Genomic DNA, 13201 nt, shown 5'->3' with positions numbered 1-13201 from the left:
TCCTGCACTGTCCTCAGAATTTAGGAAGGAGAAAAAGGTTTATCTCCATGTCGGGGAGTCAAACCCCGGTTTAGTTCAGCCATGCCCAACGTCAAGAGTGCTGCGGCCACTTAAACACCAGAACAGACCGCAGAGCGCCCCCAATCCAAAATCTTCACTGTAGTCAAAATATAAGAAAGAGTTTTCTTTTAAATGTATTAAATAAACATTTTTTAAAACACAGGCTGTTTACTATAAACTCTAATGCTGCCCAGGCTGCACAGTGTTAAGGCCAGTTTGTGACCCACCTGCCACTGGGACACAAACTTCAAAAAATAGATCAGTAAATGTAAATCAGAGTAATGAGTAATATCACAAAATAACCACCTCCTATTACCAGTTTTTATTTGTTTTTTATATAAAATATATATATATATTTAAATAAATATATAACTTAACGTAGAAATTTCAAACAGACTTTCTGTTACTACTGTGCCCCACCTACAGTACCTCCATGTCCCACTAGGGGGCAAAGTTTGAGAAACACTGGTTTAGTTTCCCATTCATTCTCTATGTAACTGTTAAATCACTACAGGTAAAAAATATTTGTGGCCACTGTGACTCCTGTGGCACTGTTTACAATTTCTGCTTTCAAACTTTGGACGAATGTGAAGAAAAAACCAAGCAGTCGCCAAAGATCTGAGAGCTTCGTGTGCGTTCGTCAAAGGTAAAAAGCTAGCTAGCATCCAGATATCTGCTAACATGAGCAACACTGTGTGTGAATGAACATGATGGTGATATGTTGATGATCTGCATCACTTATGTTTCAGGATGAGCTTCAGTACTGACCTATTGCAAGAAATATTATAAATATACAAATAACTCAACCATGTTCTTCCGTCTCCTCAGCTTTCTGTTTAAACCCAACCACACTGTGCAGTAAAACTTTAATAGATTTTAGATAAATCTGTCTTTTTGAGCCAAGTTATCAAATAGGATGCAGCTCCGACCTGAAGTCTGTGTTTGTATCTTAACTATATCTTTAAAATAAAGATGTTTATTTCTGTTCAAGTTGTGTCCTACCCAGGGAAAGATCTATGTGGTGTTCCTCTCAGATGAGGTTCGTACGGGATATTGTATTTGTTTTAAATGTTATGTACTTGTGTGGTACATGTATTTTGACTTTTGTTGCCCTGATGCCAGGTCTCTCTTGGAAATAACATTTTTTATCTCAATGAGATTTTTAACCTGGATAAATAAATGGTAAATGGCCTGTATTTGTATAGCTTTACTTAGTCCCTATGACCCCAAAGCTACACTACATTCAGTCATCCACCCATTCACACACTGGTGATGGCAAGCTACATTGTAGCCACAGCCGCCCTGGGGCACACTGACAGAGGCGAGGCTGCCGGACACTGGCGCCACCGGGCCCTCTGACCACCACCAGTAGGCAACGGGTGAAGTGTCTTGCCCAAGGACACGACGACCAAGACTGTCGGAGCCGGGGCTCAAACCGGCAACCTTCTGATTACAAGACAAACTGCCAACTCCTGAGCCATGATCGCCCCTAACAAAGGACAAATAAATCTGAAAACTGCCACAATGAGGATATGCACATAAATATTCCAATTTCATTTTATTTATTTTAGCATCAAATAACAACAATTGCCTCAAGGGGCTTTACAGTGTAAGGTGAAGACCCTGCAATAATACAGAGAAAACAGAACTCCAACAATCACATGATGCCGTATGAGCACTTTGGTGATAGTGGGAAGGAAAAACTCCCTTTTAACAGGACCATACTGCTAAATGACCTCTATTGGAGTGTTTCTTTAATATTGGACTGCGGACGCTGGCATTGTGGACACTGAGCAACCTTTTGACAAACAGACTAACATTAAAATACTAAAAACATCATCACAAATTTATTCCAGCTGTTGAGAACAATCAGCACAGCTGCAGATAGTTTGTGTTACATAGAAAAACAAAAAAGACAAAAAAAGAAAAAAAAAAAAACAACCTGTGTTTGAGGCTCATTTTGACTGAATCAGCTCAACCATTGTTGGCTAACATCAAAAATATCACTGGCCTCTTTGGCAGGACAGAGCATATTTTCCTGCTTGTGTTCATGTTACAGGTCTCCATCTAGATTCAACATGAAAAGTGAAAACTACACTGAGACATCCACATGAAAGGAGATGCTGTGCTCGCCCTTTATCCTGAAGGTTTCAGCTCTGACTATGAATCTCTCTCTGGGAAACCTTTCAGGAGACCAGTTGGAGTTTAAACTCCAGAAACTCCCTCACAATGTTGGGATCCATTTACGTCTTCTACAGCCATCCACTTATCTAACACACCTGACAGCTTACCTCCTCCACTGCACCACAAACACAAACTCAAATACACACCAGACAAACACACGGGCACACAAATACAAAGAATTCTGACCATACATCAAACTATTTGATCAGCACTTTGATTTATGGTTTAAATAAGCAGCAACTCATTAAACAAGCTGTGAGTGAGTGAGCTGGATGTTACTGTAGTTTTAGACGTCTGTGTGCACAGAAAGCTGTTAGAAAGACAAAATCATCCAATTCATGAAACTGAACTTAATAAATTGTGTCTAAATGATCAGTATTTATTCAGATATGGGTGTTTGCATTTGTAAATCAGTTCAGGTATGGTCAGATTGCTTTGTAAGTGTGGGTGAATAGGAGGGGCGATAGAGGTGTTCTGGCTCTGAGGTCGTCCATGTTTTCTACAGTCATTGGTACAAATGGTGAAACATTTTTGGTTTTTTTTCTTGCTAGCAAGGGAAGGCTGGTCAGAACCAAGCTCGAGGAGCTGAACGCTCCTCACCTGTTTCCCTGCAGCCTTTTATTCAGTCAATACAAGCATCATCCATTGTAACACTTATATGGTCACAAAAGGTTAAAACACTGTGTGTGTGTGTGTGTGTGTGTGTGTGTGTGTGTGTGTGTGTGTGTGTGTGTGTGTGTGTGTGTGTGTGTGTGTGTGTGTGTACAATAGCAGTCTCCCCACAGAAGGTTATTTGATGTCTTTTATTTATTACTCTGGTAGAACATACATGAAGTTCATGCTATGATTTTAGTTTAAACACTGTGTTGAGAACTTTGCACAGCTTTATTGTTCATACACACTGTGTGGTCCAAACACAAGGAGCACATTCAGCAGCAGCTGGTCAGAGTGGCAGGGCTCGCCCACAGTGGGAATTTATGTCCCACCTCCAGCATGAAGAGACAGTAATGTCTGCTGTACCAGCAGGAGAGCCTCTCTCTCATGCAGCCACGAACACTGCAGTATTCAGTATGTAAGAGGACTACATTTACATTACTATACTCATTTACATCACAAGTGTATTGATTTATGCATAAATGGAAACACAGAAAACACAACCTTTATTAGTGAACATAGTTACATTTGCTCATGCAGCTCCAAGATTCTCATCCAATCAACAAGCTGTTTGCATTCTGTCGTGGAATTTTGTAACTGAAGTCTGCAACACAGAAAGAGCTGTGGTCAAAGTATTTCTTACTACTCACAGGAGAACAGACACACATCAAACATCACAGTTCACAGTCAACTCTGGGGCGTCTCAGCTCCTCTTTTATTCTCAGCCATCTAAGCATGCATAGCTGTGCAAAATCATGCAGTGAAGTTCTAACCACCTAAATCTACATGTGAGGGTTAACTAGAATTTTTCCATTATAGGTCTGATATGGCCATATAATGCTGTGTATTTATAATAGTGGGATATATTTCTGTTCTATTCCACTGCATTAATTTTGAGTATAGTGCTGAGTCGTCTGCATACCAACTCATATGTACCAACTCTGAGGTGGAAATATGTAGATTATGAACCTTCATTCTTCACCTTCACTGTATGGCACATGCATGTTTCAGTGCTACACCTGCAGCTGCCACTCCTGCTCCCACTGCTGCTCCCACTGGGCCTAAGACACTTCCAACGCTCGCCCCTATCCCACAAGCCCTGATGTACTCGTTTTTTCTTTCTGCCCGTCTTCTGGCTTCTTCTTCTGACATCTCTGGATTTTCTTCCAGGAGTCGATCCATTTCTGCTTTTATTGCTTTCTCAGCTTCTTCAAACATCTCTTTGCTGTAGCAGCTTCCTCCGTTTCTCTGGACCATTGTGTTGATCTTCTTCATCAGCTCTTTGACCTGAGAGGGATCCTTTACTCTGTTGTTAAAAACATGATATCCTCCCTCACACTGACTGATGAAGTCACTGAGTTCTTTATTTCCATTAATTAAATCTTCTACACTGACTTCATCTGCTTCCAGATCGTCTCCGTGGGTGAACAAGGCCATAGTGTAGCGTGCTGCTTCATCTCCGAATATCTTCTGAATGATTTTCACTGTTTCTTGTTCTTCTTTGGTAAATCTGTTTGGTTGGATCACAACCAGGAACACGTGAGGACCAGGAGCAGCAAAGGAGATACACTTACTGATCTCTTTCACCACCTGCTCTAGAGATAGTTTGGTATCAAACAGACCTGGAGTATCAACTACAGCCAGTGTTTGACCCCCAAACTCTGATGTTTCCTTCTGACACTCTGCTGTTATTGAAGATGAAGCTGAAGTGGATTTAAAAACTCTTCTTTCTAAGATGATGTTTCCTGCTGCACTCTTCCCAGCTCCAGTTTTCCCAACCATCACGATCCTGAGATGTTCGTCTGCTGCATCTGCTGAAGAAGATCAACATGTCATCGATGAGGTTTTCCAAAGAGAAGCATTCCACATCCACTTTATTTCTAATCACACCTCTGGGTGGCATCATTCATCAGCATGAAATGATATCACTGCGACACAGATGACGCAGCAGTTTTATAAGCCCAGCTGTTTCACGTCTCCTTCTACTCCTTTCACTGATATCAGTACTTTCCTCCATGAGTCAGTAGCTGATAACATGCACACAGAACACTTTCTGTTCAGCAATGAGCTCAGCCTCAGGGAGGGCCCGCCCTCTGAGGGGAGGGAGACAAAGATGTGTGTTTATGCACCTCTCTGCATTTAATCATTTCTTATTATTGATCTCTGGCTCTCTTCTACAGCGTGTCCTTGTCCTGTCTTCTTCCACTCAACTCCAACCGCTCACGGCACACGGCCGCCCCTCCCAGAGCCTGCTTCTGATGGAGGTTTAAGGAAGACAGATTTTGTCAGCATCAAACCACTGCAGCCTTCTGAGATGCAGCCAAGACAGTTTTTATTTTTTCTCTGATCTGACCAATGAGTGCTGAGTAAAGCAGGTTTTTACATATACAGGTCCTCTGACACATCTGCAACACTGCACATAACACACACCTGCACAGCAACAAATAAATTGACTTTAATGTTCAGGTCGTCTTTTTTGTGAGATCTACTCAGGTTTCTTTCTGCTTGTAATGGTGGAGCAGCTTCAGTCTGAATAAAAACTCCCTGAAATTTTCACAAAGACATGAAAGAGTTTTCATTTTAACGCTGTCTAAATACAGTTAATTTGGTTGTTACCTGTTGGATTTTATGCTTTGTTGTCACAAAAGCTTTTCAGTTTTTGCGTTACAGCACATTTGGCTGTAACAGGAAAGTAGAGGTCAAATAAATATAGAACAGAATGAGAGTGACCAGTTTTAGCACCACACACACACACACATTCACAAAGAGAAATCACTTGCCTGAAAACAATGAATTCATCAATGTAATGAATACAAAACCTCATGTTCTCCTTATAAAAACTTTATATGAACCTGAAATTTCTTATATAACAATAAAAGTTATAAATAACTCACAGGGTGAAGCAGGATTGCTGTCCATGTTCGTCTTTTACGGGCAGATAATCTTTGTCTCTGCTGATGTTCTGCTCTCAGCTCCGTGACGTCTTTCAGCCCTCCTCTTTGGCAGAGCTCTGTGTTTCTGCAGCAAAGCTCTGTCACAGTTTTTAAAAGCTTCCTTTACGTCACATCAATCAGGTCATCTGATATTGATCGTTTGCCTGGTCTTAAAAGCACATTCAAGCAGATGTAGGAGCCTGTGAGATGAACGAAATCTGCTGTCAGGAAACACTGATAACAGATTATCACGATCCTGGACAGATCAGCAGTTTTGCACTTTCAGTTTCTGTTTGAGTCTTATGTTACTGCAGTGTTTGCAGTTTTGTGCCTTTTTAGAAGTATTTTTGTGTTGGTTTCCTCATATTTACATTCAGTTATTTTGGTTGTAGTTCAGTGTAAGGTTGTTTTTCAGTAGTAGCTCGGCTCCTTAGTTCCAGTGAAAAAGACGACCTGAAGGAGGAATGTTTTTTATTTTATATTTATTTTTGAAATAAATGATGGTTTAAATGAAAGATTGGGAACAGTTTCCTCTGGGTTCCCTTTCAGGTTACAGATTTATTGTCATTTTAGTTGAATGTCATCTATCAGACACTCTGCTGATGTGCTTCACCTCTCTCAACCTCAGTGTGGGTGTAATACCATCTCTGACCACAGGGCGGCGCTGTTACACGTCACATTTGATAGAATCAGGAATCGATGGTCGTTCGGAGCACTTTTAGTAACATGTTGGACTGATTTAACAAAGACAGCAACAAATGATCTGATGTGAAAAGCTTCAGGTGTGTGAAGAGTGAGGAGGAGGAGCTATGAAGACACCTGAACACGGAAAACAGCCAAAATATTCAAAACAACTTTATTGTCCACTTTTTGTGTGTACAAAGTAATTAGTCTTTGATTCAGTCACATGAACACATCACACACAGACAGGACAGAGTGCAGTGAAACACATAATCACATGTTTATACTCATCATGTGTGTTTTATCTGTCTTTGGTCTTTTGCTGCGCACTTTGGAAATTCATGTAATAAACCTTTAATAAACTAATCGAATAAAAAAGTCACGTCAAACAGTTTTTCTGTGTTCGTTCCTCTCGGCTGCTTCCTTCTGTGTAACCTCCACCATGGTTCACTGTGCAGCCGGTGATGCTGCAGTCGCTCAGAAAAAGGAGAATAAAGGTGGAGAAACCTCAAAGACAGCCTCAGGGTGATGAAAAATGACAACAACAATATAAAATATTAAAAACGTGCACAGTCAGGAGTTTAAACCACACCAACATGAAGCTCTATGTTTGATTTATTCAAAATGAAAGAAAAGATCAAAGTGTGCAGAGCTCAGACTGAGGGCGTCGTCTCACCGCAGAGAGCCTGTAGAGCCTGCTGATGAAGAAGGTTAGTTTAGGAGACGTTTACAGCTCACAGCTCATCGGCTGTGTCAGGAGGTGAAGCAGGAACTCAGCCTGTTATTGATTATTGATTTATTACCTCTGATTCTCTGCTGGAGTGAAACTTCCTTCTTCAGTGGCCACAAACGAGCGACCAGGTTTTGAGCATCCTCGTAATGTTGAAAGTCAGATTCAGGTGTGACTGTCACAGCGTCAGGCTCACAGAACGTGAGGTTCTTCCTCAGATCATCAGAATCAAACTTCAGCACCTGGAAAAGAAAATGAACAGAGAGAAAACAACAAGCAACAGTTTTACACAAAAAACCTACAAAATGAAACTCAAACAGAACTGAAACGTTTAGTTTATTTACAGTAAACATGTTCATTTATTCATCAAACCTCCAAACACACCAACTCTGGCAGAAACACACAAAGAACAAAAACTCAGAAAGACAAGAATCAAAAAGCTTCCTCCAGCTTCAAGAAGTTTAAACACATGATGTTTCTGCAGGTGTGTGAGGAGGAGGAGCAGTGAAGGTACCTGCCCACCCTCCACATGCAGGGCGATGGCGACGTGGTCCCAAACATAATACTGTGGATCCTGAATCAGTCCCCAAGCTTCCATCAGGTTTTTGTCACGTCTTTGTAAAAGCACATATCTGAGAGGAAGCAGCGTCTGAATCAGCTGACAGTCTTTAAAGGATCAGGAACATCCACCGAATGTTGTCTGACTTCAGTAAATATAAAAAAAACAGATTATTCTGAGAGTGTGTGTGTGTGTGTGTGTGTGTGTGTGTGTGTGTGTGTGTGTGTTGTAACATCTGTTTCTTACTTGTGTGTCCCGCACATGGCCTCGGGCCTCCAGGTGAAGCGTCCGTCCCTGTAAGCACAGACAGTGTTCGGAGCGTCGGGCAGGATGGGATACTCAGCGAAGAGCCAATCACTGTCTGAGCTGTGGACCAGCACAGCATACATCACTTCCTGTCTGTACAGGGAAGTCCTGAGAACACGCATGACGGGCGGGCGGCCGGAGCAAAACTGGAAAAAAAAACATGTTTTGATGAGAGACTCACACCAACTACACCGGGCTTCATCAGTGAGCCGGGACGTTGTACAGACGTCTCAGTCAAACACATAATACACAAAATGTTCCACTGAGGTGAAGCTGACCAGCTAAAAACAGAAAATCATTGATTACATGTAGTCAGGGAGCTTTTTCAGTCTGAGGTGCTACACTGACAAAATCAAGTTTAAAAAGTTTAAAAAATAAAACTTCATTGAGTTAATTAATGTTAATTTACATGAAGGAGTCCGTACCTGCTTGCTGTAGGCCTCCAGCACCTCCTCCACAGTGAAGGTGAAGCGGTACGATCCATACCTGGACTTCTCACTGAAGGCTGGAGACGAGGCAAAGTCCACCAGGAAGCCCTGCTTCCGCCGGGCCTGCTCCTCGGTCCAGTTTGGGAAGGCCTCCTCCAGGAGCCTCCTCTCAGCTGACTGGATCTCCTCTGGTGCCACAGCCAGACTCCACCACACCAGGGACAGTCTGTCTGGATCCTTTGAGCCGCTGTTTGGATCCTTGAAGCCTCCGTCATTCTTGATCTCTTCTAATTTGTATGTGTCGTGCTTCAGCCGAGACACATGAAACTCAAGTGAAACCTCTCCAGGTCCGGGGTACGGAGGGATGTCGTCTTTGCAGAGGTACTTCTTGTACAAATGAGTATCTTGAGCTTCCTGTTTCAAATCATTCAGCTTTAAATGCCTCGCTTTATAATGTTTTTGTTCTTTGATGTTTCCTTGTCTCTGCATGATCCGATGATGTCGATCAAACACACCGTCCAGACTGTCAGTGTCACTCTCTGCTGATGTGGAGAGCAGCTCTGACAGCTCAGTATATGTCAGGCAGTGTCATCAGCTGGTTATCTGGAAATAAAAGTTCATCTTTGAACACACACACACAATAACACACTGTTATTGTAATCAGCATGATCAGCACTGGGTGTGAGTCGCTGGATAAGATTTCTTTAAGCACCCAGGGGTGATTACTCATTATAGGAACTCACTCACAGGAGCCTGAAAGCTTTGTCGCAGCTGGATCCAGGAGACAGGAGTTGATGATTAGGCTGAAGATTTTCCTCTTTGATAAAGCTGGGAACACAGACAGTATGATAAGAAATGAAGTGTGATGTGTGTGTGTGTGTGTGTGTGTGTGTGTGTGTGTGTGTGTGTGTGTGTGTGTGTGTGTGTGTGTGTGTGTGTGTGTGTGTGTGTGTGTGTGTGTGTGTGCGTGTGTTCAGATGTTGTAGTTGAGGTGTCAGATGGCTTGATGGTAAAAACAGTTTTTGAGTCTTGTAGTCAGAGCAGACAGACTCCTGTAACGTCTGCCAGACGGTAACAAGGAGAAGAGCTGATGTGCTGGGTGGCTGTGGTCCTTGATGATGCTGTGTGCTTTACAGAGGCATCGCTACAGATAAATGACCTGAATGGCAGGAAGCCTCATGCCAGTGATGTGCTCTGCTGCCTTCACCACCCTCTGTAGTGATTTGCCGCTGCTGGCAGAGCAGCTTCTGTACCAAACTGTAAAGCAGCTTGTCAGCAAACTCTCGATCGCACACCTGTAGAAATTTGAGGTGATGTTGGCGTTCATGACAAACTTCTTCAGCTTCCTCAGGAAGTAGAGTCGCTGATGAGCTTTCCTGATAGCAGCGTCCGTGTGGAGGGTCCAGGAGAGATCCTCAGTGACATTTACTCCAAGGAATTTGAAGTTGCTGACCCTTTGGACCTTGACACCGTTGATGTGGATGGGCTGGTGTTCCCCAACTGGTCGTTTCCGGTAGTCCACTATCATTTCCTTTGTTTTGCTGACGTTGAGAGACAGGTTATTATCCAGACACAACATGTACAGCGCCATCACCTCCACTCTACAGGCCGTCTCATCGTTGTCTGTGATGAGGCCTATGATTGTTTTGTCATCCACAAACTTGATAATGGTGTTGCACTTATGTTTAGCAACACAGTCGTGTGTGAACATGGAACACAGGAGGGGGCTAAGCACACGACCCTGTGTTTAAAATAAGTGTTGAGGAGGTGTGCTTACCAACTCTCACCACCCACAGTTCAGAATCCATCTGCGGATAGACGTTCCCAGCCCAAGGTCGACGAGCTTCGAGGCAAGTTTTGGGTTGACCTTTTTGAAAGACCATCTCACATCTTCTATTTCAAGTATTAAGGTTACAGCCTCACTGCCTGCCTGAGGAAAAAGGACTTGCTTTATGTTTTCTGCATCAAAACGAGCGCAGAAGTTGTTGAGCTCATCTGCAAGAGACACGGTGGACTGAACGCTGCATGCTTGTTTCCAGTATAGCCTATAACAGAGTCTGTGAATTTACTGATGTTGCCATCAGCTGCATCCTCAAATATCTGCCAGTCAGTTGTCTCAAAGCAGGCCTGTAAGACCCTCTCAGCCTCACTGTCCCATTTGTAAATGACCCTGGAAACTGTTTTGTCCTGTTTAAGCCTTTGTCTGTATGCAGGCAGCAGCAGTGTGGGACAATGCTCTGCATTGCCAAAAGCTAGATGGGGGAGGGGTTTGTAGCATTCCTTGAATGGAGTGATCCAGTGTTTGATCACCTCCTGTAGGGAAGTTTCTTCATGGTGGCTCTGTTAAAGTCTTCCAACACAATAAAGGCAGCTTCAGGATTTTTGTAATCAAGTCCTCTAATGACGTCATACAGGTCGTCCATAGCCATAGCTTTATCACCACGTGGGGGGATGTAAACAGCTGAAGGAGAACTGAACTGAAGGTCAGCAGCTGGAGTGTCTGAGAGCAGTGCGTTTTTAAGATACACACATCCATAGCCCACAAAGACTTAACCATAAAGCACACACCTCCTCCCCTTTTCTTGCCTGAGTCCTTCGTTCTGTCTCCCCGGTACAGTCGGGGACGCTGGGCGTCCAGTTTGTTGTCCAGAGACTGACCGATTGTCTCAGGACGCTGGGCAGAGGTGTCTTGTCTCCCTCGGCGTAAACAAAAGAGCCCAGGCAGTACAGTTCAGTACCACGATGTCGAAACTGCTGTAAAGTCCGAACTGGCTGATGAACGTCACTGAGTGTACCGAATACGTGATTGAGCCGTACGCACAGAAAGAGGAAGTAGCGAAAAGTAAATAATAAAGCTTTGCTGAGAAGACTCGGAGCTCTCTGCTCACTGAGTCCAAACATGTATTTTTATTACAAGTTCATCCCAACAGGCCTTTCATTACATGTGATCTCGTAGCTCATCGTCAAAGTAATGAATGCTGTTTAATTACACATCAGAAAGTCATTGTTACAAACGCGCTGTTACATTATTACCAGTTAACAGTGTAACCCCGAGGCTACACACCAACACGATCCCCATCCCGACGATACAAACAAAGTTTTCCTTTAGTATTATCACTGTTATCTTACCTACGCTCTGCTCCTTCCATGCAGTAAAACCAAAAGTACTGTCCGCGTCTCCTCTCCTCAACATCTGCGAACAGCTCCACGTTTTTACTCCCTCCGCCTCCTCCAAACGGAAATCAGCTGACTGTGTGTTTTCTTTCCGTCCGCAGATTATCCTGCACATAACCAACGAGACTCTCTAACGACATACAGATACCTGTGTTAAAAAATACTCCAATAAAAGTTAAAGTAGTGAAGCAACCTTTTTACTCAAGTAAAAGTGAAAAAGTACAGGATCCGAAATGTAAGTAAGAAAGTAAAAAAGTTGCTCATTGAAGGACGGTTCTACCCAGGGGCGGTCCTGGCCTGTTTGGTGCCCTGGGCGAACACTCCCCCCGCCCCTCCCCCCCCCGCCCACGCCCCACACTCACACACAGACCATACTGAGCCATGCTGAATTTATGAAAGTGTGTGTGTGAAAGAGAGAGAGAGAGAGAGAGAGAGTATGCAAGTGGCTAACAGTCATTATAATTCCTCCTACATTGAGAATCGCAGACAAATCAACAATACAGCTCGTCCAATTAATGGGTAATTAATATTATGCTGGACAACACAAGATTCAATAAGTGGCTAACAAAGCTAAACAGAAGTTTTCCCAATCCCTACTAATGAATGTTATCTTGTTTCAGGATGCACCTGCCACCATTCAATGACACATCTGCTTACCTGTATCTTTTGCTCGTTTCTCCTCTTCTTTTCTCTTTTGTTCTAAACTGAAGACCTGATGGCTGTGACCTTTTCTTGTCCATCTTCTATCAGTAATTTTGCACTCCAGCAACACCCAACCCCACAACAACCTTAGTGCACAGATTCAGTTTATATAGGAATTTTTTTCTGTGATTTCACACAACCCAGGAAAACTAATTAATACATAACGGGCTTGTATGCAACATTATGTATGAAATGTGCACTATTTGGAAGCAGCACGCCCCCTCCCTTTTCGACAGGTTGTGTGTGAGCAGCAGCAGCAAGCAGGCGTTGACAGTGACATTTCATTTCATTTTTTATTTTTTTATTTTGCAAGCTGGTTATTAGATGCCGCTCCAGCCAACCAGAGAATCCCCCGCTGCCCCGCCCCTCTCCTCCCTGTGCAGCAAGCATTAGGTGCACCTTGTAAAATAAGGGCTGTCTTACTCCTTGCAAATGGGCAATAGAAACCGATCGGTGCCTATGCAATCCCCAAAATACCCGGGCATGATGTCAGGGCAGCAACCGCCCATGTCACCCATATCAAAAACCACCACTGCTCGTTTCCCTGAGTGTTCCTTCCTCCCAGTCCCCGTGTCATGTTGTGATGTCTTTGTCTCCCCTCCTGTCACACTCGCTCTGTCTCCCTCTTTGTCTCGTCTCCTTTTGGTTAAGTTTCCCCTTGTGTCAGTCTATCTGTCCAGCCGTTGTGTTCTCTGTATTGTTTCTTAGTTATGTCTGTGCCCCATCTCCCGTTTCTAGTTCCCTGATGTTATGTCAAGCCGTGTGTCTTAGGTCTGCGTCTCAGTATTTC

General features: G+C 43.3%; 2 protein-coding genes across 11 annotated transcripts; both read right to left on the bottom strand.

Moving 5' to 3' along the window:
• Nucleotides 1-3032: 3032 nt before the first annotated feature.
• Nucleotides 3033-6053, bottom strand: LOC120442370 (GTPase IMAP family member 9-like). Of its 5 annotated transcripts, none has more exons than XM_039618809.1 (2): nt 5793-6053; nt 3033-4712 (listed from the first exon to the last, which is right to left on the bottom strand). In XM_039618809.1, exons 1-2 carry the CDS (start codon nt 5815-5817, stop codon nt 3883-3885), a joined length of 855 nt encoding a protein of 284 aa, XP_039474743.1. In that variant the 5' UTR covers nt 5818-6053; the 3' UTR covers nt 3033-3882. The 5 variants fall into 5 exon arrangements, with proteins under 5 accessions (XP_039474743.1, XP_039474744.1, XP_039474747.1 ...); XM_039618810.1 differs by having other exon boundaries at nt 3033-4709; XM_039618813.1 differs by lacking the exon at nt 5793-6053 and adding an exon at nt 5028-5166 and having other exon boundaries at nt 3033-4709.
• Nucleotides 6054-6666: 613 nt separating this feature from the next.
• LOC116328529 lies at nt 6667-12009 on the bottom strand. Of its 6 annotated transcripts, none has more exons than XM_039618802.1 (7): nt 11665-12008; nt 9283-9363; nt 8533-9138; nt 8048-8253; nt 7757-7874; nt 7316-7484; nt 6667-7210 (listed from the first exon to the last, which is right to left on the bottom strand). In XM_039618802.1, the coding sequence occupies exons 3-7, from the start codon at nt 9022-9024 to the stop codon at nt 7185-7187; spliced, it is 1011 nt and encodes a 336-aa protein (XP_039474736.1). In that variant the 5' UTR covers nt 9025-9138; nt 9283-9363; nt 11665-12008; the 3' UTR covers nt 6667-7184. The 6 variants fall into 6 exon arrangements, with proteins under 6 accessions (XP_039474736.1, XP_039474737.1, XP_039474732.1 ...); XM_039618803.1 differs by having other exon boundaries at nt 6667-7207; XM_039618798.1 differs by having other exon boundaries at nt 6667-7484; nt 8533-9156; nt 11665-12009.
• Between the last annotated feature and the right edge of the window lie 1192 nt (nt 12010-13201).

The sequence above is a fragment of the Oreochromis aureus genome, linkage group 10 (assembly GCF_013358895.1).
Source record: "Oreochromis aureus strain Israel breed Guangdong linkage group 10, ZZ_aureus, whole genome shotgun sequence".
Lineage (NCBI taxonomy): Eukaryota > Metazoa > Chordata > Actinopteri > Cichliformes > Cichlidae > Oreochromis > Oreochromis aureus.
This window is presented reverse-complemented; position numbering and strand designations above follow the sequence as displayed.